Below are 27941 nucleotides of genomic sequence, written 5' to 3' on the forward strand. Positions count from 1 at the left end.
TATGAGTTCTTACTACAGTACCAGCAGTGAACAGTGTAACAAGTCTCGTTTTGTTTCAGTTAAAATTAATACTCTTCAAGTGGTGTTAACCTAGTTAAAATTTTGCTTATCAAAGCAAGATCTGTAAAGCAAGACAGGTAAGTGCATATTACTGTTTGAAGTTACATAAGAATGCAGCTGGAGGAGTTGATTTTGAACTTTCCTCACAATGCATATCATCATCAAGCGCTTGAGGCAATTTTAACGTCTGAATTAGTTCATCATTAAAGGAATGGTGTTGATAGCAGGGCTGTGTTTACTCAGCATTTCCCCACAAGCTCTCCAAGCGTCCCTCCACTTAAGTGTTTACCCTTGGGTTTAGCAGAGATGCTTACGCAGTGAAGGAAAGGTCTCACACATCCTGTGCATGCTGAATGACCGTATTTCCATGGAACAAATGCTAAAGACGCTTTTTATGTCCTGGAAGAAATTACTAAGATATCACGTTAGGAGCAAAAAACCCAACAGGACTTGACCCTGCTTATGTTTATATATGTTTGGTACTATGCTGTGTAAAGCGATGTAAGCATACTGAAGAACAAGAAATAATCTCTAAATTAGAATGTTCAAATTAAGTGTCCAAAAAAAAAAGATTGAGAAGGACATTGAAGATAAAGCAACTTTCCCGAAACAGCAGCATTTTGGTAACCTGTGGTAGGATTAAATTCTGGTCTCAAGATCTCAGACCTTAACACTGTATGCTGAGTCACAAAAAAACCAAGTTCATGTGCTTCTTGCTTCAGTACCATACCCAAGGGCAGATCAGCATGGATGCTGGCTGTCAGTTTGTTTCCAGTTGACTTTGAGAGTAGGATTTTGTTATACACATCAAATGCTAATCTGGCTAAGGCTTTCTGTATCGCTTGTGCAATTTGGTATGTCATCCTCACCTGCTCCTGTGCTGGATTTCCCTTACTGTCTAATATGTTTTATGGCAAAGTCTTTTTCCTCTGAAATAGAGAGAAACAATTTAGGAACAATGTGCAAACCAAATGAAACACATGATCTACTGGAAGATTGGTTGACAATGCTGTTTTAAAAATACTAGCAAGGAGATATGCAATAAAGCACACAAGTGTCTTTGGAAATGTTGAATTAAACTGAGGAGATACAGAAATAGAGGAGATACAGTGTAGTCACCCAGTAGGAGAAGAGGAGGAGAGCATGCATAGCTTGGAAACAAGACATACTGGGATTTTTTGTGACTTTCAGGTATTACTAAATCAGAAGAATGGATACAGAGGTAAACAGAACCTGCCTTTTGAAAAATGTACACAGAAAAAATACTCCTAACTAGTTAAGAGCTTGTCAACATTTAGTCTTCATTTTACATGATGACTGATCAGCAGGTATTTAGTGTTCTTCAGGATCTTGTGTGGTTTTGGCTGCTTTCACACAGGATGCCTCATAGGAGCAGGATCCAAAGAGAGTGGCGAGTTTTGCACTGCTCGTCTCTGTGCCCCAGCCCTGTCCAGTCAGATGGGTGGTTTCACAGCCAGCTCTGCTGTGGGGTAGTGTGGTGCTTACAGGCAACCAATGTCTCCCACCCTTGGTGGTCATCCTATGGGACATGCTACAAAGGCAGCTGGTGGTGCGTGCTGGTGTGGAGCTGCGAGACCCAAGTCCCTGCTGCAAGCCACAGGCAGCTGAGGAGCCACCATGAGCAGCTCCCAGCTAGGGCCAGGGTATCTTAGACCCTGCCGAGCTTTACCTCACCTGAGGAGCTTGGCAGGGAGGCAGTATCTTGTTCCTACTTGGGAGTGAGTGGCTGAAAGGCATGGTTTGATGCGTGGAATGAAGAGAGGAAGAGCAAAGACCTTCCCAAGCACTATGGCAGAGCCCTCCTTCTGTTTTCCCCTGTGTCAGCCATGGTGCAAACCCACTGTCTCTGCTTCATCTGGAGCTGCAGCCATTAGCCTTCTGCACCAGAGAAGCTTTATACTTCCATCTTCCTGACTTCTTTCAGACATCCATATGGCTTTATACTCATCCCACCTCTTCAAAAGATAGAAATCTTCATTTTTCTCTCAATTTTTGAAGAACTGAGATTCTTGAGTCCTTGGATCATTTGACTTGCCCTCTGCTATGCTGCCTTTGCAGCATCCTTTTTTATATAATCACCGCTGCTCACAGTATTCTATAATGCAGCCCCACTCCTCTCTCTAATAGACTGCTATGATGTCCATGACTTACATCCCTGAATTTTCATTACTGCTACAAAGACTTTTATGCACTTTAAAAGGGAACAGATGGATTCTTACCTATTTTGGAAGAGATCATTCGTGTCTGTCCACCTTCTCAAGTTCACCTATTTTCATTACTTTAACTTGAAATGATTTGTGGAGCTTTCTGAGCTCTCAAAATTAAACTGGAGCCTGAATAAGATTTGAACCTAGATTTTCCTCATCTAACCTAAAGTAGATGATAGCTTCAAGGGAGGACCTAGAGAATAGTTCATTTTGGTTATAGTTCAAAACAGTAGTCGGTCTGTTCCTTCCCACTGTGCTCTTTCAGAGTTGCTCCAAGGAAGCTCATAGAGAGCCCTTCTGAGATTGAAGTGGGAACAAAGTGCTAATTGTAAAATTATCTTTTATCCCACAAAACCTAAGGAAAATCATCTGAAGGATGTTAGTTGCATACAGAGCATTTCTGTCTCCATCCAGTGTTAAGTAGTCTGTTTTAGAAAGCCTTTCTCTTTTGGCCTTTGCAGTGCTCAATAGGCTTTTGCACTCAAACAATATGGACTCTGGCAGGTGGCATTTTTAGCAAATGACCTCTTCTCAACACCAGAATGTTCAGCAGTTGGCCTTTCCTATCTTTTTTCAGAGCTATCAAAATAGGAGGTGAAGGGCAATGTATTACTAATAGGGTGAAGATGCACTAAGATCTTGGACCAGAAGGAAATCTAAACATCTGTTTCCAAAGAACGGAGTAAGCAGTGAAGAGTGCAGTCTGATAGCTGGGTGTAGTAACCAGCACTTCTCTCTAGAAACAAATGATGCAAACTTAGAAGAGTGGGTCTTCTAGTGTGGCAGAGGTTAATTACACCAGTGGTTCTGCAACTTGCAGGCTTTGTTCTTCTGTGCTCTGCTCACATTTGCCTTTCTGACGTGAACTGCAGTAATACGCACAATTTATACGTCTCTGTATGATTTTGGTTAATTGTGGTAGTAATTACTAATTTCCAACCCCTGACCTGCTTTTTCAGTCACATTTTTTAGAGAATCTTTTTGTGCCATTTTTGAATTTGGTGTTTGGTTTTTAATTTAGATAAATTATGCTAAAGTGTTTTTGAGAGAGGTGCACACTCAGGTCAAAAGCTTTATCTGGCAGTGCCCATTTTCTTTAACCTATTTTAATAATCATAGCTGCTTTCTTTAATGGGTAGCTTTTGTCTGAATTATGCTAAATCTGTCCTGTTTAGCCCAGGCTGCTGATGTAGCAGTAAAATGAAGTGTTGCAGTGGGGCTCTGAGGCTTTGGGGAGGTTCTGAGGCTGGGTTTCCCTAGCATATCCAGCCCCATAGCTCCCCTGACATGCACCCCTGCAAAGCACCCACAGACAGGCTGCAGTGCTTGGCAGCCAGCCTGGGTTGCATGTTCAGCATCCCGCCATCAGTTCAGCTGTGCTGGCTGTTTGAAAGCCTTTCCCTCTCGTTTTCTCCATAAGTATTAGGTATGCTGATAGTGGCCAGGGTTCTTCATGATGCTGATGGCAGTAGGAGCCATGGAAGGAGGGCTGCTTGAGACAGCTCATGTCCCTGGAAGGGGCTCACCTCCTATCTTACAGACTCCTCTGAGTGGAGGAAGTTCAGGGGAGGTGCCACTTGATCCTACAAAAGAGCCATGGCCAGACATCGTTGTGAACAGCAAGGCTTCGTTGTCAGCCTTCTTGTGGGAGAGATGACAATGTCTTAAGAAAGACTCACAATCACAGAATGGCAGGAGTCAGAAGAGATTTCTAGAGATCAACTAGTCCAGCACCTTGCTAAAGCAGGTTCCCCTCAATCAGGTCACACAGGAATGTGTCCAGGTGCGTTTGAAAAGCTCCAGAGAAGGAGACTCCACTCCCTCCCTGGGCAGCCTGTGCCAGGGCACCCTCACCCTTACAGTGAAGAAGTTTTTCCTTGTGTTTAAGTGGAAGTTTTTGTGTTCTGGCTTATGTCCACTACCCCTTGTCCTGTCACTGGATGCTAGAGGATGCCTCTTTTATCGCTGTGCCTTCCCCAGATACACCAAAGGATGTATGTGCTCACAGACAAAGAGGCAGTTTGCTTTGGCTGTTTGTGGTAAATGGTGAATGTGCTAGATGTTATGCAGACAGGTTTTCCTACCTTTCCTCCACCTCCTCTTTTTGCTTCCGACTGGGGAAAGTTTAACAGAAACAGGTATCGGGAAGAGATATTAAAGAGCAATTAGCTGGCCGGCCTCCCTGGATAAAATAGAGAAAGCTTGCCAAATGTCTTCTTGTCTTTAAACATTTGTACAAATCTCTTGTCAAATATAGAAGTAATTGTCTTTCCCCCCTTTCTTTTTCCCCTCTCCTCAAACACTTTCAGTCCTGCATCTGGTTTAACATAATGGGTGTTTGCATGAATGGCTTAGTTAGCCAGGGTGGTAATAAAACACTTTAAATTTATTGTGACATTTGGATTTAATTAAAAAGTACACACTTAGAAAAGTAAAACATAATGTGTAGAGGGAGTCAGGAAGGTTTTTCTCCTTTTCTTCCAAAAAGCTAATTAGAGTTGTATTTTAAATTGTTTATGTGCTGCTAATCATTGTAATAAATCATTTATACTGAGAAAGACACACTCTAATGTGCTTGTGTAACTGTTTATGCTCTCAAATTTCTATCATGAACAAATTGATCTGGAAGTGAATTTATTAACCACTAGGGAAGAAATCATTAGTGCTTTCTCTAAATATTCCCCAGGTACACTTTTATTATAGTAGTTTACTGTTTTAACTAAAAGTAACGTTACAAGGCCTTGGTTGTAATTATGATGCAAATTGACTTTCCATCATTTAAAAGAGGAAAACTGCCTTTTTGCTAGTAAAATATATCTAAGTCGTATATACCAGAGAGCCTCACAGCTTCCAAAGGGGGTTTTTTTTGCAGAAAACAAAATGTAAATTCCTGTTTTCAGAGGAAGTAGTTGTGGGTAATTTATGGAAGTTTTAAAGCAATCCCATGGAAAGTTGAATCTCTTTGATCTGCCTGGCCTTTGCAAAAGGATCTTAGGACAAGGTAAGTGTAGCCTATCCCATTAAATCTTTTGTATTTGGCAGCACACTTATAAAGCAACTTGGTGCTTTCAGAGTGCTGCAGACCACTTGTAATCTCCTGGAGGTAACTGACATTGTTGTTGCCCTGGCACCAGTGAAGACACCGATGCAGACATTTTTTTTTCATGCAGAAAGTCAGTAGCAGGACCATAATTATAATCTGAGATTTTTCTGGTTCATGATGCAGGTTTTAACCCAAACTGAGGAGCTGCTGGCATCCCAGCTCTTCCCAAGACTTTTTAAGATGAACTTGTCCTCTGAGTCTGGATGTGGTCGTGGAGCTGCATGTGAGGGCACAGGGAGCCGTAGTCCATGGGGAGATTTGCAGCCTGCTGAGGCTGAGAAACAGCTTTCATATTTGAAGGTGTTGCTGAATTAGTTTTTAACGCTTGTACTTCCCTCATGGTAGTAAATTACATTTTCCCTCTTGCCAAAGCAACCAGATCTGACCATCGAAAGCTCTAGTTAATGCTAGTAGGTTTTGTGGGTGCTTTTAAAATTTAGCTGCTACTATTCAAATACTGAATTATTTATGTACAGGTCTAGCATCAGGACACCAGGCAGAAATACCCACAACATGTAGATTTATATAGCTGAATAAATGGTTAGGCATTTTTATTTGAATGCCTTAAAACTCTGAACTACAGTGTAACATGAGGAGGAGGTTTCATTTCCTATGGGATGTTCTTCATTTAAAAAACCTCAAACAAACAAACAAAAAGACCCCAACAACCAACCCACAAAACTAACCAGTGTTTCAATTTCTGGCAAAGCAGTCTGCAACTATTTACAGCAGAGAAAGGAGAGCCAATAACAGCAAAGTTTTTCTTTTTAGTACATATATTATTTGGAGGTGGTGACTTAAAAGGGAGAGCCAGGAAGATGCACGTGGACTCCATGAGAGACAACTGCAGAAAGCAGTGGCACCAGGAGGGAAGCGAAGACAGGATTAAGCTGGAACCAGAAGCCAGGACTGCTTGCACCTTCCCACAGGAGCCTTCCAGAATCACTTGCAGTGGAAGCAGCAAACCTCCATGCTAAACTGCCTCTGAGATTTCAGCTTGTTTCTCCTGCAAAACCTTCCTCAGGCCACGTGCATGCTCCCACCTTTCCTGTTGAAACGTTCAATTGGTCCATGTGTGAGTCAGTGCTCCTTGGAGGTGCATTGGCTGCTTAACAATTCACGTCAGTGTTTCTGCAGCTGAGAGTGTTTGAAGGATTTGATGGCTGATGTGTCTGTACACATACATGAGAAAGACCTCCTGTTGCCTTGGGGAGTTAGGCACTGGAATAGCCTCGGGCATTAAGTATCTGCACTTTTACTGCTTTTTAAAATACGGACCTTCACTGCCCATGGTTGTGATAATGTTGTTTTTTCCCTTTAGTCTTAGGGAGGTTCAAAAGTTGACAAACCCTTGTGTATCAGCCACAGCCATATGCATGCCATGCCAGCAGCAACCTGTGGGCATGTGTATGCCTCTGTGAAGAATTTACTGGTGCTTCAATTACACAAATGTCAATGAAGTGGCTTTCCATTTCTAGATTTTTTCCCCCAAATACGTATTTTTTTCTCACAAGATCAAGAAGCTTATTCTCTGTCTCCTTTTAGATATCTCCTCTGATGTTTTGGTTTAAAATCCAGTAGCATACATATTTTACTTGCAAAGTGTGAATTTTTTTGAGACTTCTAGCTATTCATTTTTCCAGAAACCTACTATACAGTGTTCTGCCACATTAGGTTTCTCTAATAATCCATGGGAGGATTTGATCAAGATCTATTACTGCCTCTCGATGTGGATGTCACTGAATTCTGTGAAGGAACTGTAGTGGCAATTCTCTTTGCTGTTTGCAGGTGTTTAAATCTGTTTTGGAAAGCTTTGCTGTACTAACCAAGCTTCAGAACTGTAAGCAATCAAAGAGTGTCTTGTGTCTTCTAGAAAATGTGGGTTGGTGGTTTTTTTTTTGGTCATCTTTAGATCCTTTTATGGCCATTTGCAGAGGAAAATAAGAGATCTTCAGTCATTTAATATTCTGCTGAATCCAACACTTAGAAATGTAAACGTGTCTATCAGAACGCCATTAATTGAGAATAATAAATGTCCCTTTATATGCAAAGTCTTTATATAGAGGTGACTCCTGCTGTGATTTCTGAAGGCATTTCTCCTTCAAAGCACAAATATATCAGCACTTAAACAGCATTTGATATCCTCTTGCCGTTCCCGTGGCCTTAGCCTCTGCATTGCTGCGGCTTATTTTTCTTCTCTCGACAGTTTACGAGGTGTGACGTATCCAAATGTGGATCTTCTCTGCAGATGTGTCTGTGAAATAATGGAACTTAAAAGTAGCCAGTGGCAGTTTTCCTGAAAATTCAGAACCGGTTTGTCCTTTGGCAAACAGAAGGAAAGAGACAGGGGACCAATGTGGCCACAGGATAAATGTAGTTGGTGGAACAAAGTTGGTGCCCATTTACCCCATTGGGCCCAATAAGGCCAAGATGTTCTCTGCCACTGCTTGCTCGGTAAGAACAGCTTTTGAGTGCAGTGTGCTCATCCAGCTTTGGGCTTGTGTAAAAGTCTTCAAGGATCTTAACTGATACAACCTGTATCTTGCAAGCTGCTTAAATATGTAGAGGTGCAGAACCAGATCAACAGATGTTCAAGTGGAGGTCTGTTGAAACTTCAGACTTTCCCATAACCAGGAGCCTGGTAAGGTTTTAATACCTCCCATTTAAGGTTAATTTTATCTCCTTCCTTGTTAAAAAATCCTTGCAGCTGGACAAGAAATTACCTGGAGTGACCCTTCTGCTTGTAAGACTTTTTAGATGTTGGCATCCTGAGACAGAGGGACAGTGACTCTCATGATGTGGCTGGAGCTTTTCCTGCGTGTGCGAGAGTGGTTCTGGGTTGTTGAAGCACCAGGGGAAATTGACACTTCACAGTTTAGAATGAAAATAACATAAATGCTGTTCATCGTGAGTAAAAGTGAGTAATGATTTTAATATATTAAAAGGTATGTAAGAAGTGGGGGCACAGGATTGCCTGATTTTATCATGTGTACTGGGAAGAAGTGATCACTTGGTTTAGCTCTTCACTGCCCTCAGAAGATTGTAATGTGCAGGTACCCATCCTGATTCAGACCCTGACAGGGCGATATATAATGTTGCAGTGTATTGGTTCAGGTAAACTCATCAAATAGAGCTGTGATGAAGCCATCAATGAACTTCAAATCAAAGACTGATCATTCTCTGATGTTTATAATGCAGAGCATCTGTCTTAAATGCTAACTTCCAAAATATTTCTCTGTGCACTGATAATGTGATGCTAACTTTGGGATGCAGTTTTACCATTTCTTATGTTCTATAACAAAAATACAAGCTCTGGGGTAATTAGTATGATAATACATTAACAGAAAGTACACCTTTTTCATGCAAAAATAGGCATTCCTCCCACCACAACTGAGGAGTGGAGAGGATATTTTCTGTGGAGGTTTGCACATTGTACTGCAAGTGTATTTTGACACTAGAAACTGAAGAAATGGGAAACTAGATATGTCTGGGGAGTAACTACTAATCTAAGTGTCAGGTTTGATACTGGCAGACTCTGTGGAACCAGTAGCTCAAACCTCCAGAGGACTGACGGAGCCCTTGACCTTTGTAACAGCAGATGAACTATTGTTATTGCTGAGAGTTGACCTCAGAGGGATAGATGGGCCTGTTTTGCATAGATGCAGGATGTTTCAGAGTCCTGATACATGTGAGTTTCCTCAGATTTTCTTGGCCATTTAAACAGTGCTGTCTGCATGCTGTCTGGGTTTCACTTTTCTGTGGAGATGGCCACATTTCATTCCTCTGGCTCTCTATGGTTACAGTATGGGGATATCTAGGCAAAAGACATGTGGTGTGAGCACTGGAAGCATATTTTAAAAGCTCAGATTTTCTGATTGCTCAGGCTGTAGGAACAGTTTGTGTTGGAGCTCATTAAAAAAATTATGGATGTACCCAATTTGTAAAACTGGTAATATCCTATAAAAGTGACAAGGTTTTACTTCCCAGAGGTGAACATGTCAATTGTGAAATCAGCTGTAGGCCTTTGAATGCAAGATAAACATCCATTGCTTGAAGTTGGCCAGCTGTCCTACTGACAGACTGGAGAAAGCCTAGCAAGCCCCATATCAACTCGGCACCAACTTAGCGATGGGTTACAGGGAGAGGCTGAGGGAATTGGGTTTTCCAGCCTGGAGAAGAGAAGGCAACAGGGAGATGCCACCACTGGCTATGGGGATCAGAGATAAATGAGCCAAACTTTTCTCAGCAGGGAGCAAAGGCTGTGAGAGGAATTTGTGCCAGACACTTCCATGGGAAAATAACCTCAGCACCAGGCAACCATCAGCAGGGGCAGACAGAGAGGCATGGTGAGGTGCGCAGTGGATGATACAGAGAGGGTCCCACTGCAATACTGAGAGAAGCTCACTGTCAGCTTCCTGGGCTGCATTTTCTTTCAGCACAGATGTGCCACTCCTCTTGTGTTGCCTGATGGACCTGTTCAGGACTGGACTGGATTTCAGCTGTGGTAGGTTTGGGAATGAAGTGAAAATAAAGCCGAACGTGCATAAAAAGTGAGAAGTCTCTGGAGAAGTCTTCTGCTGTTTCATTCTCCAAAAGCAGAGTGGCAATTGCACACCCAGCAGTTGTTGTGAAATTGCTGCTGTGGATAACCAAAAGTGGGATGGATTTTTTTTTTTTTTTTTACTTGAACTTGGGTGCTTGAAATGCAGATATTGATACTTTTTCACCGATTCCTGTTCATAAACAGTTCAGTTAAGGACTCAAATAGATCTTGGGTTTTGCAACTGCGCATTCACACACTTTCTTTAGGTGTTAGCTCTGGAGAAGATGTTAGTTTTCCATAGCAGATTTTTGGTTCACTGTGTATTGCGATTAAGTACACTAGCAGTATATAAAGATGAAGCAAAATAAATTAAGATTTCTGTATGCACATTACCACTTCAAATACTGTTGGCATTCAAAGAAAAAAAAGAGACCTTCCAGCACTTGAAGTAACAAATTACTCATCCTTTGCTGTGGCAGATCATGGCATGCTTTAACGTAACATTCTTTTTTTCCTGCGCTTAGATAATTTAGACACTCCTCTGAAAAGAGGTACCACATGGAGAGCAGCAGAGTTGAGGTAGATTGGAGAAAAGCATTACATTTTGCATGTGGAAGCAATGAATGTAGGCTGTAGATAAATGACATGGGTTTAGAGCGATCATTGCTGCTGCAGCTTGATTATTTTTCCCAGGGACAGATGCTGTCTCTCTCCTTCTTTTGAAGAACTACTGTATTTGTGTTTTCACTATATTTCATATTACATTTGTACTGACTTCTGTTCTTTCACTTTCTGTCTGCCTCCCTTTCTCACCCAAGAGTAGGTTGCTGCAGTCACGTAACTTCTGAGTCTTTAACAGGTTATGACAAGGGCACCCTGTGGCCTATGAAAATACCTATGTCATGTCCTTCATCCATATAAAAGCATCTGTTGCCAAGCTTTAAAAAGGAGGGTTGCGCAGAGGCCGGTGTGGTCTTCGGAGCAATCAGAGCTAGGAATAATGTAGGGTTGTTCAGGAGCTCCTTAGGTTAATAAGTAAATGTTTGTAGCTGTTTGCTCACTGAAAGGTGTGCTGGGAGCGAACTGGGATAGTTCCCTTCACCTGTGCAGCAGAGAAGAGGGGGGCATGGCAGAGCTGGAGATGTGTGCTGGGAAATAAAAACTTGCTTCTTGTGTCCCAGATAGATGTCCAGTAAAGGGGAGGCAGGGAAAAAAGATATCTCAAATGATTTGGAAGTAATGAGGTGGACTTTGCAGCAGCCCTGCACTTAATGACTTTTATTCTCACAAACCTGGTTTACAGATATTTATAATCTGTCAACATTTTCTGGAAATATCGAAATATTTGTAGCTATTTTCCTGTTTTTCTTTTAAGGGGGAAAAAATTACTGGGTATCATTTGGCACTGGTGGAGATGTTTCTCTCTTTGATAAAGAGCAAATTTTCTTTCGATGCAGTGTCTTGAACTCTTAGGGAAATTGTATAGCATTGAAATGCTAGGAATTCCTCAGAATAAATAGCCAGTGTGAGATGAACACACTCCCTCTGCTCTAATTGGCATGGCCCAGTGAAAGCTGGCTCTTGGGCTGCCTCCGTCACTAACTGCCCAGCCTCATGGCAGATTGACATAATTCCCTCATCTCTGGGGAACCATAATAGAGCACTCCCTGAAGAGTGCTGAAGAGAAATTAGGATATCTTTTTTTTCCTCTCTCTCTTTTTTTTTTTTTGAATGGGATTTCTGGAGTGCTTATGTTCATCCAAAGGACTGTGGGCTATTAAATGGGGTTTTTAAAGGTTTTTCTAATTGCCACACTTCCTGCCTCTCCCCCTTTTAAGTGGCTTTGGACAGTTGCAGAACTTTGATTTTAAATTTGTCTAATCTCATGAGATATTTAGGTGGGGTAAACTTGTAACTGAAAATGGCTCTGGGTTGGTTGCTTTTTTTCCCTTTCTTTCATTTTAATAGATATGTTTAGTCTACTTTAAAAGCTTTCTGGAGAACCTTTTATAAATGGCTAATTTAAGCTTGTCAGGTTTTAATTATAATCTCTCTATACACAAGTTAAGATGCTTAATGCTAGTGGAAAGTTCTGAATACAAAGCAAACCTGTGTCAAGTTGCAGAGCACTTTTACCCGTCTTAATTGCTTCTGGTCTGAACTTTAACCTTAACTCTCCCATCTGTCTTACACATTCTCTTCTCCCATCACAACGAGTTTCTTTCTGTAGGGTGCTGAGGATCTCTCTTAATTCTGTAGGATTTTTAGTCCAGCAAAAAAAAACCTGCCATCAGGCTGTGGATGTTCAACTCCCTCTTTATCTCACTGCAGCGTGATGCCTGCTCCTGTACTGCAGCCCTGCAGCCCTAGGTAGCCCAGGACATGCCCTTAGCCCCTTTGGAATGAGACTGCTTGGGAAAGATGGGGCAACTCAGCTACAGAAGCACCTTGGATCTCAAATGTCATGACAACTTCTAGTCTCATCTAAAATCTCTTCCACAGCATCAGTAGTGCTTTTTGTTTGCAGTTTTAGAGATGTTCTCTTGGGTACTTTATTCCCTTTTAGGACTGTTGTCTACCTAATTTTCTATCTATGACCCAGCCTTTGTGGCAAAGGTTAGTTGCATCTTTTTCTTAGATAAGAATGAGTTTCATTCAAGCTTAGAAAATTAGCCTTGAAAATAGTCAGTGCAGATTCCTTCTGGAGACTGCATTTAAAAGTTTGAATCCAAAATTGATTTGGAAGCACTCTAATCTAAAATAACCCTGATGCTAGCATTGTTGTCTGCAACTCCAGCTAGCCCCGGCGTTCCGGTTCAGCGCATTGGCACACAGTTCCCTGATGCTGTGAAATTGAGACTCATCTGGAGATACAGACTTTTCTAAAAAGAATTGCAGGGCACTTAAGACTTCTTATTTCATTAGTTCGGTGAAGGAGTTCTTTTCAGCAGTCAGGAATCTCATGATGAGGTGGGCAAAAACTCAGCAGGTCAAGCAGCAGAGAATCCCATGGAATTGGAGCAGAGGAAAAACTGCTCAGTGGGTTTTTTTTGGCCCAGAAGTGTTTCATTTTTGGAGCTGAAGGTTACTGGTTTAGAATTTCTTTTTAGTCAGAGGTTTTAGGCAAAGCATTAGTAGACACATATCCGGGCCAGACTTCAGGACTTACCTTTCAGGAGGCTTTCAGTTCTGTATGCTAGGCCAGGTCATATTATTTTTTTTTTTCCATTGTTTTTAACCAAGTGTAACCATCAGCATCTTCACATGTGTTTGGTGAGAATTAAATGGAGCATAAATAACTGAATTGAAGAGCAAGCTTCTACTTTAAGGAGATCGGTTACTACACGAAGCAGTGGTAATGATCCAGAGGAGCAGGATGCACTGAGGAAAAGAGTAACGTGTGAGTACCATCCAAAGTGCAAGCAGCAGGTCATAAATTCTTGTAGTGGTGGTGGTCTGAAATTCAAGGAATAGGATTAGAGAGCTACTGTAGGTTAATGAAAATGGCTCCCTTAGGATCAGCTTGAATTCAACTCAGTGGTCAACCATAAGAAGAGGAATGTCTTGTGCAATTCCAATTTCTCATCCATATTCTGAATACCACTATGCTCCTGAATGCTTAATAGAGTAGAATATGCTCTGTTACGGTATATTTCATATGACTTCTAAGATGCTTTAATGCAAACTAAATGTCATGCCAACTTGCCTCAAACACCCTTAGTGCTCACTTTATTCTAGAATATATACTGAATTGCAGCAGAGTTTTCAAAGGCTTTCTGGGGAATTTCGCCAAAAAAAAAATAAAAGAAACAAAAGGAAAAAAAGAAGTCTTGTAATTTTACTTGGGTCTTTCCTGTTGTCCAGGGTAATAGTGCTCAAATCCTGTCTCTATATGTCACCTCAAAGGAAATCATTATAGAATGACTATACAACAGCTAATGCCAAGAAACCACTTTTAATTGTTATCAGGAGAGTTTCTTCTAAAGAAGGGTAGCATTAATGGCCAGCTGTGGCTTGTGAGCCCTGACTTAATCAGTTGTGAATAACAAAAATCAGTTTGAGGCATGTAGTTACTAGCCAACTGCTGCTATAACAAATGTTTAATGAACAGTGTTTCACTGGGGTCTGCATACCGTTCCCTGTGAATGAAAGGGGAAATGGCCAAGAGCAGGACTTTCTCTGTTTTAAGTGTAGTAGAGAAATGAGGTAGAGTAAAATCTGTCTGTGGAAGCAAACCATGGCTAAGACTGGCTTAAGCTAGACCTCAGTAAACAGAACAACAAAAGCAATTAAAATATTCAGCCTCCACTTTCTCTGTCTTATCTGTCTTTGTAGCATTAGGACAACAACTTGAGTTGGTATTATTTGCAAGGTACATACAGCAAGTTCTTTCTGACAAACTTCACCCTGCCATTTTTCTAATTGTGAAATATTAAACTGCCTTTGCCAGTGCCATCGAGTGAGGAGGGTTCTGTGCTCTGTGGGATCAGCGGTGGGATGGGAAGGATAGTTCCCGTTGTTGGTGGGCTGTACTTTAAATAAACATCTAGGGTCTTTGTTAAACTGCATGGGAGACCAGGATATCCAGACACCTCCTGTAGTCTGAACGTCTGCATTACAGAAGTCATAGGTTTTTGTCTGGTCATTCTCAGACAGGAGCTCGAACCGAGTAAAAGTCATTCTTGTCCTCTTTCTGGCTCCTACTAGAAAGAGCAAGACAATGCTGGCTTACCCTCCTGCTCAAACTCTCCTCTGAGTGGGCAGAGGGGTTTGGAAGAGAGCAAAGCAAAACTTTTAGGAATTGGAAGTAGGACTTTCAAGACAATTTCAGGCCTCTGATGTCTGACTAGGCATCACTGTGTTGACTGCAGATGTGGTCCAGATAAATCCAGTACAGCTTTATTAATGTGAACCACTTCTGGCACTTCTTTGGAGTGGTGTTGATGTACAGCTGAGTCACTCAAAACTTAAGGGCATGCAAAAGTTTAGGGTATAGTTTCTATCCACAGTGATACAAATTCCACTTCATACATCAGCAGTTATTTATTGGTTACTTGTGCAGTGATCACCACTGCAACATTGAGATTGCGAGTCTCCACACCCAGAGACTTAACACAAACTTGAATCTGTGACCATCTCAGTCCCTCTCTTATACAACAGGAAAAACTTACCACTTTGGAATATTGAGGTAGGAGAGAGACAACAGCAGGCACACACCAGAGGCTCTCTTTAACCTTGGTTTTTCTTTGCTACTTTCATGAGACAAAATTCCAGTCTGCTTTATTTTTTTAAGTCAGCAAACTGATTATATATTGTAAAAGATCAGTGTTTTCATGGGTGAGTAGTAATTACTGAGTAATGGCTTAAAACATTTCCTGAAGGAACATAAAGCTGTTTTTAAAAGTCAAGAGTACATTAAAAGGATTACCATGTAGATTTGATTTCTAGATAACGCTAAAATGGATCCCAAATGGACTTATGAAAAGGGATGCTATCTCTTTAATGGAAAGTGCATGGTCTGACAGCTCAGCATGCAAATGGTCCTGCAAAGGACTGTCTGTGGTGTTTTTTCCTTTCAACAAGAAGAGAAGGAAATAGCTTTCCTTGCCCTTCTTTTTTCAACTTTTAGTAGCAGATGGGTTGGTCTGCTTTTGCTAGGACAGGGTCTGCTTTTGCTAGGAGAAGAGGCTAGGTTTGGGGAATAAGTGCATCGTTCTGAATTGTTAGGGAGGTGTATTTCGTGACTTCTGGAAGGTCAGCAGCAATTGTATCTCTTACATGGATTGCATTGGACTCCTCCTGTATTCTCTGTGGGTGAATCTTTTCTGCTAGAAAAGAGGAAAATATGCAAATAAATTAGAGTCCACATATATTTATTGTACTAATCTTTTGCAGGGCGGGAGTGTCGATGCTTGGCTTTGCGGTAAGTTTGAACAGAGGCAGGAAGGGCTGTTATTTTCATACTACAATAACTTGCAATCACTGTAGCATTTTCTATTTCAGAGTTGCCAGCACAACTTTCTGGTGACTGATGGTGTAAAATATGCTTTTGGCCTGAGTAGGATTTCTTCTAGAAACATTTAAAGGAGTATATTCATATTTCATTAAATACAGAGCACTAGGGTTCCGAATTCTTTTGTGGTATTGCAGAAATTATTATAGGCTCTGAAAGTCTTGAGAAATTTCCATAAGCCTGTGAAAGCTTTAGATTGGATAGTCATCATTGCCTGCATTAAGGCCTGTGACAGATTGCTTCATCAGTGTACACAGAGCAGAACATCAAATGGCCATTTGGCAGTGGGCACTGAAATTCTATTAAGGTTGCCGAAAGCTTAGGTTGACATTGTATATGTCTGCAAAGAGGGAGAAGAAAAGATTACGATGATGATCGTGCAATGATATAGTTCTATTCTCCTTAAAATATTCACATCTATAGTGTACCAGATCTGTCAAGATGACGTTAATGTTTCACTGCTAAACCTGGGCTCTGCTACATTGCACATCTTTGCTTGTGACTTGAAACCTCAGTAATGATGCGTTAAACAGTGCATTTTAACTGGAAGATGAGAATTGTGTAGTATTACACATGTGCCTGCAAATAATTGACTCGGGTTTTTAATTCTCAAACACTTTTCAGGATTTGTAACTTGATATAAGATTTTTCTATTTTATTTTCTTTCCTTTTGGAAAGCAGGATCACAAAAACCTCCCCATATTTAACGTTATACATTGCACGCTATTAAATACATTGTACATGCATTGAACATCGGTACATATGTCATTCCTAAATGAGCTGAAAAATGAGAGATGACTTTTTACATGCGTGACCATTTCCCTTGGAGACTGCTCTTCCATTGGTTTACTTTGCCACCCAAGCCCACTGAATGGAAAACTTTTGAGCTTAGTGCCTTTTCAGTAGTCACCTGCAAATTGATGGAATATTGAGGAATGTGGGAGGAGTTTCAGGCTAGTCATCTCTGATGTTAGTTTTCTCATCTATGTTGTTCTTACAGTGCTGGAAAGTTTTTAGGGTACTCTCTATACTGCCAGACGTTTTTGTACTAGGGACACTGGAAGAGGGAACTGGCCACCTAAAGTCTAGACATTTGCTAGACAGTAGGACTAAATTGTGACTAATGGAGAAAACCTGATTGGAATATTCTCAGACTAGGTTGAAGGTAGAAGAAATCTGCATGTCTTTTTACTGTTCCCAGGCTTCAAACAGTAAAAATGGATTTTACTGAAACACTACATGTGCTAAGAATAAGCTTTGGACATATGCCAATTATGAAAAATTAAAACTCAAGCATATTTTATGAGCACAGGGAAAACATTGCTTACCAGAATGATTTGTAGAAACTGTTTTGCAGCAGCATGACCTGGCGATGTGTGTTTACAGCCCAGAAAGTCAACTGTATGCTGGGCTGCACCAAAAGCAGTGCCAGAGAGAAAATTATGCCCTTCTACTCTCCTCTGGTAAGACTCCACCTGCAGTGCTGCATGCACCTCTGGAGTCCTCAGCACAGGACAGACATGGACCTGTTGGAGCGGGTCTAGAGGAGGCCACAAATAATCAGGAGAATGAACATCTCGCCTGTGAGGGCACACTGAGAGAGTTGGAGTTGTCCAGCCTGCAAAAGAGAAGGCTCTGGGGAGACGTTCTTGCAGTCTTTCAGTCCCTAAAGGGGCCTACAGGAGAGTTAGCGAGGGACTTTTACAAGGGCATGTAGTGACAGGACAAGGGGAAATGGCTTCAAACTGAGAGCAAATTTAGATTAGACATTAGGAAGAAGTTATTTCCTGTGAGAGTGATGAGATACCAGAACAGATTGCCCAGGAGAGGCCTTGGTTCTCACATCCTTGGCCAGGTTGGACAGGGCTTGGAGCAGCCTGCTGTAGTGGAAGGTGTCCCTGCCCATGGCAGGGGAGTTGGAACTTGGTGATCTTTAAGGTTCCTTCTAACCCAAACCATTTTGTGATTCTATGTACAATTATTACAGTTTTTGTATTTAGTCCTGCTGCCATTGTGTTTCTTTAGAGGTACAGATTGTCCTCTGGTAAGAGCAATTCCTTAATAGAAAGAGTCTTAAAACAGGTACTGGAAGTGTGAAAACTTTTGGGGAAAATGAAAATCTAATCCTAAACCTTGTGCCCTGAATCAGGACCCACCTCAGTACAAATTCAAATGATGTGAATGAATGATAATTTTGGATATCTTGGTCTATCTGAGCAAGTGACTTGTAAACAAGGTCTCAGCATGTGATATCAGAGAGGGGTTTAAGCCAGTTATGAAGGTCCGGGTCACTTTTAGGCAGCCAAAACTGCCAGGAGACACTGGGCTCTAAAATATGTTTCTCTAAAGCTTGTTCTGAACTGTGGGGTGAAAAACTTGCTATGTTATTGGGAGGATGACTACAACATAGTCAGAAGTACAGATCAAAATCTTGTTTCTCCTATTAGCTGCCCTCTCCAACTACTTTTTTGCCATGCTTGGGAAATTTGTGCAGTAACTATTCAGAAGAAAGAGTACCACAAATGAATTGCTACAGCCACTGTAAAAATCGCCTGCTGTATATTGCAGCATGCAACTGGAAATGAAAAAAGATCATGGTTGCTCATTGAGTAATTTTGATGAATGGTCTAAGGCACATTCATAAGCATTTAGTTGCAAGTACTCAGTGTTCCAAATGTAACGTTTTAATTGGATATACAGATGACATGATGAGTTTCACCTTGCTGGCCATAACTCTTCAAATTAAATTCTTGGTGAAGATGCCTGAGACAGTGTACTCTCAGTTCAGTGGAAGTGCATGGTTTAACTTGTTTCACAGGGTGTAATATTCATAGAAGGTGAGTAATACAATACTGGAACACAAAGTGAGCTTCTTTTTAAGGGAATGAAAATCACTGCATCTTTTTGGCAATGACTGTCTGCATTTACTTTAACGGGTGATGCAGGGCTCTGATGCTTTTAAATGGTATCAGATCCTCTGATAAAAGACATAAGACTGCAGCTTATTTATTGTGATGAGACAGGAGTTAATAAGATTACTCCTACTCTTCAGTTACTTTTTCATCTTTTGCAGCCAAACGCTGGGGGTTTTGTTAGCAGGCAAAAGGAGGTCAGCTCATTTAAAGAGTGTTGATGCCAGAAATAAACAATTTTTTTTTTTTCCCTTCAAGTGGAACTCTGAAACCGAGGCTCAACTGCCCAACTGCCAAAACTCCTGTCTTTAAACCAGAATTGCTTTTAGCCCTGGAATACTGCATCCTTATAATAACCACTTAGATAAATTACCACACCCCCCAATAAACAAATAAATAAATAAGTGTAACTTAAACCTGCAACAGTTGTGGTCTGTGGCAGAGGGGTTGTTCAGAAATGCAGAACCTGTCTCTGAAAGGCACCACTCAAGCAAGAATTTGTGGTGGAGAATAAAAACATAATTCCAGTACTATGTTGTGCAGAGTCCTGTACAAATGCATAGGAAGCACTGTGCTGGTTGACACAAACCTTTCAGAGAGCAGATGATGTGTTTTGTGGGTTTGTATGTAGCTATCTGCATTCTTATTGAGCAAGGTTTAGTGGTAAAAGTAGCTCATCTGAAGAAAACTTCATTTTTTTAAAAAAAAAAAAAACCAAAAAATCCCATAACAACAACAAAAACCCTACCCAAAAAAAAGTTGCAGAGAGAAAGAGTTAAAGCCATCTGCCTGAAAGCATTGTGTAAAACATACACACAATGTTGGGGAAATAAGCCAATTATGTGTGCTTCACAGGAGGTGGGGGACTGACCTTTGTGTATAATTAGTTCTTTTATTTAAAGCAAAGATTTTGAATAGAATAACTAATTAGCTGTCATAAATGGCAAATTGAAGATTTTGGCCAGATTCCTTGGGGAGTGTGGGAGGACATCCCTCCTCCCAGCCCGTACTGTACGCGCCGGCTCTCCTCATTAGGGTTGTTTTTAGTTCTCTGCAGTGGTAATGAGGAGTGCAGTGGTGGCACTTCTCAGAGCCCCCTCTAACAAGGCATGAAATGCAGGTGGAGGAGAGCTGCCTTTGCTCCTGCCACTTTCCCTCGCGCACGCAGATGCAGGGGAGGGCTTGGGTGGGAGACGGGAGACCGAGGGGGGCTGTGGGGAGTGGAGGGGGGAGATCTGAAAAGTCCTGGTGATATCGCCTGTGTTTTATGCTCTGGACTTGACTGTGTAAAACACAGGCAAGCTGCAAAGCCTTGAGGCATATATCATTAGCTAGCAGTCCCGCATTACTCTTTCAGACCAATTAACCTTTAGAGTTGCATTAAAGAAATTAGGTGGTGAACTTCCATGCTTTCAGAGGGGACCAGTAGCTCTCTTGCAGACCAGAGCACTGTGGAGCCGGACGCCATAGAACCACTGCAGATAACCGTTATTTAAAAGGTCTACCATTTATAAAAGTTCCCAGGCTCTCTTGGAAATGAGGCTTTATAAACAGTGCCCTTAGAGGAACTGCAGCTGATTGCCATGTGAATAGAAATATCAGTAAAATGGCTTAGAAAAATTTAGAGGTGTACTTAGTGGACGCTTGTGTTATAAAGCCAGCTGAATATTTTACAGAAAGACCCCAACTGAGAAGATATGGGCTGATTAAAGCTAGTTTGTCTGACTGTGAATAGAGGTAAAGTTTAGATTACTCACTGCAATAACAGCCTCTTTAGACACAGCCATAAATTTCAGTATGTCCAGAGGTGGTGTCTATAATTTTTTAATGTGCATCGGCGCTCTGAGCACTCAGAACAGGTTTGTATTTACCAGCAGCAAGTCTATTAAGTTGTAAAGGGCAAAGAAGGGAGTGTAGTTAGCCAAAAATAGAAAGGCTTCATCTACTGTGTCTAAGAAAAGGTAGCAATGGATGTCTAGCAACAGGAGAGAACAACTCCATGGTACTTTCAGGATTTGATAATCAATCAGCATTCCTTTTGTGATCATGTCTTTAAAGGACTGAGTGTCCAGCTGTTAATTTTTCTACTTCTGCAAGACTCGTTCTCACTTTCTAATCCTCACAGAGCACACGTGGAATTTGTTGGTGAGCCTTTTGTTTCTTGACAGCCCCGGTTATACACCACGTGCCCCTGATCAAACTGCACTAGGTGTCTTGGCAATTTTTTGGTGAGTACTGGGGAAAAAAAAAAGCAGCAGCATCGCAGCCTTGCAGTGGGTAAATTTCCAGGTGGTTTCTGCTTGCAAAGCCCAGACTGCTTGGGGTTTGCTTGAAAGGGAGGCAGGAGGAGGAAAGTAGGGTTTGGTGTTGGCTGTGTCCTCTCTTTGCGAGCCTCCAACCGTGAAAGGGGTTAAGCTTTTGAGATGCTGCTCTCTTGTTGCTGGGAAATGACATACCAAGCATTTGAGGAACCCTTGCTGATCAAGTTTGGCAGTTTTTGAAATTTTGTTTCACGCCTTGCCTGCTGTGTCAACTCACCAGCTAATTGCTGCTGCAACTTTCTGTAGTGGCATGTGTGCTCCGTGCAGACTGGTTGGTTGGGTTGTCGGAGGGAAGCCTCACAGACCAAAATGTAATTTCAAAACACTGAACCCAACCAGCAGAGGCTGACCTTGCTCGTTATTATCTGAGTGGGAATAGCAGCTTTGAACATCATATGATCTCTGAAATGGTACCTTTTTTCATTAGAAAGCCCCCTGCTGAACACTGACCAAATACATAGCTTTTTTCCTTGCTTAAGGTACTGTTTAAAAATATATATATCTGTTCTTTCTCTAGTTATTAGAAGAAAACCGAAGTGTTACATTCCCCTTATTTGCAGAAGCCTCTCATAAGACAATGGTGTGCTTGCAATAGCAGGGAATCAAGATGGCCACAGTGAGTGAGGGCTGCCATGAGTGGAACAAGAACCAGCCCTGCAGCCCGCCCATAGCCATGTGGGCCCCTTGCCGCTTCAGGAGGCCTTCCTTAACCTGCCAGCCTGCCCTTCCTAACCAAAGCAGCCTCTCCTCGTAGTCCAGACAGAGTTTTATCCCTCTGAACTGCCCTTACGCTTGACTGTGCTGCTGTTACAGTGGACCCCTTGCTCTGGGTGAGGGTGACTGTAACTGTGAAAGGTTATTGGTTTCAAAAGGACTTTGGGAAAGGTGCCTTCAAAGGGCCTTAGGAAGTCCCATCTGGCTGAGTATTTGTGAATCGCAGAGATGATGTGAAACCCCACTTATGCAGCAGTTCTCTTGCAAGGGGGTTTAAGGGACTCTGGTTATCTAGACTCTGCATTTTGAAATCCGCAGCACCTCGAGACATAGGATCCTCAAGTTACCTAGATGAATCTTGCAAAAGAATTGTGTGATGACTCCCCCACCTTGTAAGAAGTCTTCTTCTGCCTCTGAGTGTACACAGATAACATTTAGAAAGCCAATTTGGGAGGTGGTTAATAACTCACTGGTGTCTAGGGCTTCTGCCTTAAAATATAATTTCCACATCCAGGTCATAGTTTTCATAGGTGTGAACTATTTTCTTTCATGACTGGTGCAGTTTGTAAATGCAAATTCACATCTGCACTCTCCTTCTCTGCCTCAGAATAAGGCAGTCTCTTCTCATGCTGTGCTGTTTTCCTGGCAGGGAGTAGGAGAGAATATGGGATGAAGGCTTTAAGTTTTCTGGAAAAAAAAAAAGATAGCTTGAAAGTGAAGCTTCTCTTTACTCCTGAAATGTACTCTGCAAAAAAAAAAAAACCCCAAAAGTGCTGTGTCCAGAACCATGGGGCCACTACTCTCATTCTCATAAGAAGCTCTCATCAGGAGCAAAGGACTTCTGCAGTTTGACTTCCAGAACCTGGAGTCTATTACACTTCTGACACTTCCCTGTCTTTTCCCTCTTTCCAAACGTGCGGTTGTTTCTCTGGGACTGTGTACATATAATTCCTCTTGGGAACATGATGGGTTGTGCATGTGGCAGTCAAACACAGAAGTTTTCACTGAGTCATTGCATATTTGTCACTGGCGTCAAAAGTTTCCTTGTATCGACTTTGCAAGAGGGTTTTGAGCGTGCCACAGCAAAAAGCAAGAGGGCTCTTTAAGCCTTAAGAGTTTTTGAATGTTACTTGACCTGTCTCTGTGCTGCTGAGGCCACTTTGATAACAAATGGATCAATACCTCTCTGTTTGTGTAGAGGTGTCTTAAGTGCTATTGTCGTCTGCTTGCAGCTCTGACAAAGCAATTATTACTGTAGGAGTGGTGAGTTTTACATGTCCTGACCATTAGCCACCATCAGGTCACCCTGGCTTTTAAGGAAAGCAGCAAATGTCACTTACTACAGTGGCACTGACTTAGTCCTCTCTGGTTAAGGGACTGTTAATAATTCCATTATCGAACTGCTACTTTCTGGGACATCTGGCACTTCCTACAGAAATGGTGGCTTAACTTTGTATGTATGACCACTGACACCTGCTACTGTAGCAAATGTCCTCTCTCCTCTCTGCATTAGTTAAGCCCACAGCATGCTTGTTACAGGCCCAGCATTGTCAAAGTAAAATCAAGGCTCTAGAGAAAATGGAATCCTTGTGTGTCAGTGAGTTTGTTTCTTCCTTCATGATCTCTTGTCCCCTTCCACCCATGCAGTACAGTATTTCCCCACCTTGCATTAGATTCCATAGAACCTCCTCCTGCCTCCCTCTTAAACTGAGAAGGGTGACAGCAGTGAAGAAGGTGGCTACAATAAGTCTCCAGCAGCCTAATGACTCGGTTGACCTGTCACCACCTCCTACTCAGCTGGCTCCTGCTTGCTTTGCAGTCCCAGCAGCAGTTTCCAGGGAGGAAAAAACTCCTGGTGTTTTACTACTTTCTCTAGCATTACCAGAGGAGGAGAAGAGCTCTACTTTGCTTCAGGAGTGTGGCTTCACTAGTGGTAGAGGGGACTTGGCTGGGTTATTTTAGGGCAGCCTCTGGGCTGCTCTAGCTTTCACTGAGGCCTCTGTGAAAAGAGGAACAACAATGGCTTACCACACATTTTTATACCCACTCCTCTCCTTTCCCATCAAGCTTGGTCCAGCCAAGATGTTGAACTAGGAGTATGTACAGTGGTGGTCCTTCTGATCTTCGTAATTGCCTGTGGCAAGTAATTAACAACACAAGGGTACTGGTAATGACGGGGAAAAGCAAATGTTGAAATTGCAGCCTGTTTATTCTGCTGCAAAATGTTCATTAAAAAAAAAAGCCTGGTGTTTTGTGTCAGCCCTACCCTTAGGAAAAAAGGGGGTGTGCTCTTGCAAGTGTCACACTCCCACTTAACCCACGACAGCAAATGAAGTTAAGATTCCTTTGACTGTCAGCTTCTTGCAATGTGAACTCCACGTAATCAAACCAGCATCAGTGTTTGCTCACAGCTCTACCTATAGCTCACAGTGCTGCCCTAAATACAGGCAAACTGTTCCATCTGTTTGTGTATCTTCTGAAGGAAACTCTCTGTTTGCATTGCAGGTGTGCCGATGTTATCTGTACAACCCAAAGGGAAGCAGAAGGGCTGCGCTGGCTGCAACCGGAAGATCAAGGACCGGTACCTGCTGAAAGCTCTGGATAAGTATTGGCATGAAGACTGCCTAAAGTGTGCCTGCTGTGACTGTCGTCTTGGAGAGGTTGGATCAACTCTTTACACAAAAGCAAATCTCATTCTTTGCCGCAGAGATTACCTGAGGTAAATAGAGGAGCGTACTGCGAGCTCTTCCCAAAGCCTGGCAGTGTGCTGCCAGCTGTTTTATCTTTCTAACTCTCTGCTATGAAAACATGCCCTTGTGCATGGTCAGCTCTGTCCAGAAGAGGCTGGAGTTTCTTCCTCTGTCTAAGCATGGGCTTTCATTTGCACTGAACGTATTTTGTAGTCAGGGAGGTGTAATCCTATTTTTAGGTTGAGGTAGAAGGAGGAGGGCATGACTTAACTCTTTTTATTATGAACCAACAAGAATAAATAGTGCTCACTGAGAAAATGAGGAAGAGACTGTTAATTCCTCTTGCATATCTTAGATGTTATACTCCTACATATTGACTGAGACCTGACCAAACCTTTACTTTTTTTTTTTCCTCCACTCCAGTGTTAGCTTTTAGATAAACTTCTAGTGCTTACATTGAGTAAGATTCTTCCCACGGGGTTCTTGTCTCTTCTGTAACTAAACAGAGCAAAACACTCCAAAGTTACAGATCAACTTCAAAAAATTTTTCTTCATGAGGAATTCTGCAGAGACCATCACTGCCTCTGAGTCAGAGTTACCCTGTCAGCATGTGTCTGCGATACATAACAACACATGGCATTTTTTTACTTGGTGTGTATGAGAGTTTTGTACAAAATACTTTATAAAACCAGTAATGAACTAACACAAACGTTCTTGTGAGGGTCACACTGCAGAACACTGAGTTTTGCTTTGTTTTTCCTTTGGAAGAATGTACTTCATATGCAGCTAATGTATTTTCTCTTTTTGTTTTTCCTAAAATGTGGGGTTTTTTCCCCAAAGCACTGATAGTGCTTCATATGCAACCTCAACCAGCAAACACATCTTGAAGTCTTGATTTGTCTAAATGATCACATACTTCATAAGTCCCAATGTGAAACACATTCCTGAAAATTTTTAGTAAATATTTTCATAGTGAACTTTAAAAAACAGGTTATTCCTTCTAAAGATGAGAGCTGAAGCACCAAACCAAACAGGAGAGCTAATATGGGAGCTAACACCCTGCCTTTTGGTCAGGCACTGTCCAAGAGCATCCTGCCCACATGAGGATTTTTGCTCCTGTTTGAGCTAAAACTCTCCAAGGCACACATGAGATGTCTTTGCTGAAGTTCTGCCACACGCACAGCAGTTGCAGGTCCATACAGGGTGAAGTGGGATGTGTCTCCAAAACAAGGGTGTCTAGGAGCTTGGATGAGGATGGAACACATCTGAAGGGGAAAAGGCAGAATAAGGAGTGTTTGGAAAGATAGAAAGAGTGGAGTGAGGAAGGAGTTAACTCTCTTCACTATCATGAAATTATTTTTATACCTTACTTAAGTCTGAGTATTTACTAGTGCCTCAATTCACTTGCTGTGTCTTAACTCGGTCTGTGCTAAACTGAAAAACTGAGCTCCATAAAGTGGTTTACCACACAGATTTCTAAACTCAAATTAGCATTCAGTTCAGCTGTATTCTTTCTGTGTTGTGGACGTAGTTCTGATGTGTCAGTGAAGAATATGACAGTTATTGATCATCCCTTATTGAAGACTGCATAATTTCTTTTCATCATAGTATCACTATTGGGTTGTGCCAGGTACTAATCACAAGGACCCCCAAAACCTCTCAGGAGACCTTCTTCCAGGAATAGTCTTCCTTCTAGAAAGCATAAGCTGCATTAGTTGTTGGAGTGCTTCTTTATATTTTTATCTTGTTTATCTTTTCTTTATCTTGATCTTGTTTGTACCTAGCATGCCAAGCAATCAAGGTCTCTCCATCAGTCATCCTCCTCTTCATTATTTATCACTTCTCTAGACTTTGTCATTTATGCACTTGATAAACAGTGTTGTGTTTGGGATTTGACTTTTTTTTTATCTGACCTGAAAGATAGATATTCAGTGTTACTCTACATGTTACAGAACCCTACTAGAAATACTCAGCAGGAATTTTCACTTACATTCACTTTTTGAAACCTATAAGCTACCCATTGTTTTGTTCCTTTAATGAGCACTTTATTGATTTGTGTTTGTTGTAGTTTCATAATAAAAAGAATGTGCAGCATCACATTAATGTGCTAAAAGAAATCTGTACCGATGGTCTTAAATTTAAAAGATCCTTTTTATCAGTGCAGTTTTAGAGCATTTCTTTTTTTTGGTTTATCCTGAGTGTGTGATCTTGTCATTGGCCTCCAGACTGCAAAACTTTCTGGGGCACAGCAGCAGCCTATGCTAGAGATGGGGAAAAAAGCCAGGAGCTGCAGACCCCAGGAAATGGCCCATGACCCATCTTTGAGAAGAGAGGACAATTCTTGACATGAAAAATGAAAGGCAACAATTGGGCCTCCTGTTAGACCATGTCCATGCAGCTTCTCTTACAGCAGCAGTAAAGTGTGGTCTCAAAAAAACCAAACCCTTTGTTCTATGCCTGAAAGGGGTCTCTTAACTCCCCCATCTCCATTGGGGATTATTCTAACTCAACCAACTGCCTGGGACAGAGCCAGCTCCAGGGCAGCACCGAGGCAGCTCCTGTCCCATGCCAATGACAGAGGCCCAAAAGTTCATGCCTATCCCCGACTCCTGCAGCAGCTGCAGCCCAGTCTCCTTACTCTGGAGGTTTCCAAACACGCCTGGACACGTTCTCGTTTGACCTGACGACTGAAATGAACCTGCTTGAGCAGAGGGGTTTGACTAGATCATCTCTAGAGGTCCCTTCCAACTCCTACCACTCTGTGATTCTGTGACACTTGCCCACAGGAGGGGTGGCACAAGCAGGGTCCCAGACCTGCTACTTCAACTGAACTTCTACGCTGCCCAAAATATTCCAGAAGCCCTGGAGCTGGCTCTGTCCCAGGCATGGTGCGCTGCCAGCCGCCTGTGCTGGTCCTCAGCGGGTTTTTAGTAGAAAGCTTTCAAATGTATTTCAAGAGCTGCTAGCAGACCATAGCCTGATCATTTGTTTCAAAAGATAAACTGTCATCATTGCTTGTGAAGGAACATTTGTTAACCTTCACATTTCATAAAACACTTTCTTGCTCATTTTTTAATCATGAAAGATGAAATTGGATCTCGAGTTGTTATCCTTGCAGTATCACCTCAGTCTCCAGCTGTGTCTAGATGTATCTTTTGATACATTTCTTCTGAGCAAATAGATTTACCATTTGTTTCATAATCACAGTTCCAGCGTTCCTACCTCTAATTATTTTTGATAAGCAAATGCTATTGAAGAAACTGCTGCTTGGCCAGAGGAGCTTAGCATGCAGCTGGGATGGCTGCTCGCAGCCCCCACGCAGCAACGTGCGTCTGTTCCGAGGCATAATTAAACATT

General features: G+C 41.9%; 1 protein-coding gene across 5 annotated transcripts in view; it reads left to right on the top strand.

Annotated features, from left to right (window-relative positions):
• Positions 1–27941, top strand: part of LMO1 (LIM domain only 1) — a 60554-nt gene that overhangs the window by 20731 nt on the left and 11882 nt on the right. For all 5 annotated transcript variants that reach the window (XM_061999696.1, XM_061999699.1, XM_010195868.2 and 2 more), the window contains exon 2: positions 24400–24613. In XM_061999696.1, coding sequence (XP_061855680.1) covers positions 24400–24613 — 214 coding nt within the window. The remainder of the gene's footprint in view (positions 1–24399; positions 24614–27941) is intronic.

Source organism: Colius striatus, chromosome 7 (genome assembly GCF_028858725.1).
Source record: "Colius striatus isolate bColStr4 chromosome 7, bColStr4.1.hap1, whole genome shotgun sequence".
Classification (NCBI taxonomy): Eukaryota; Metazoa; Chordata; class Aves; order Coliiformes; family Coliidae; genus Colius; species Colius striatus.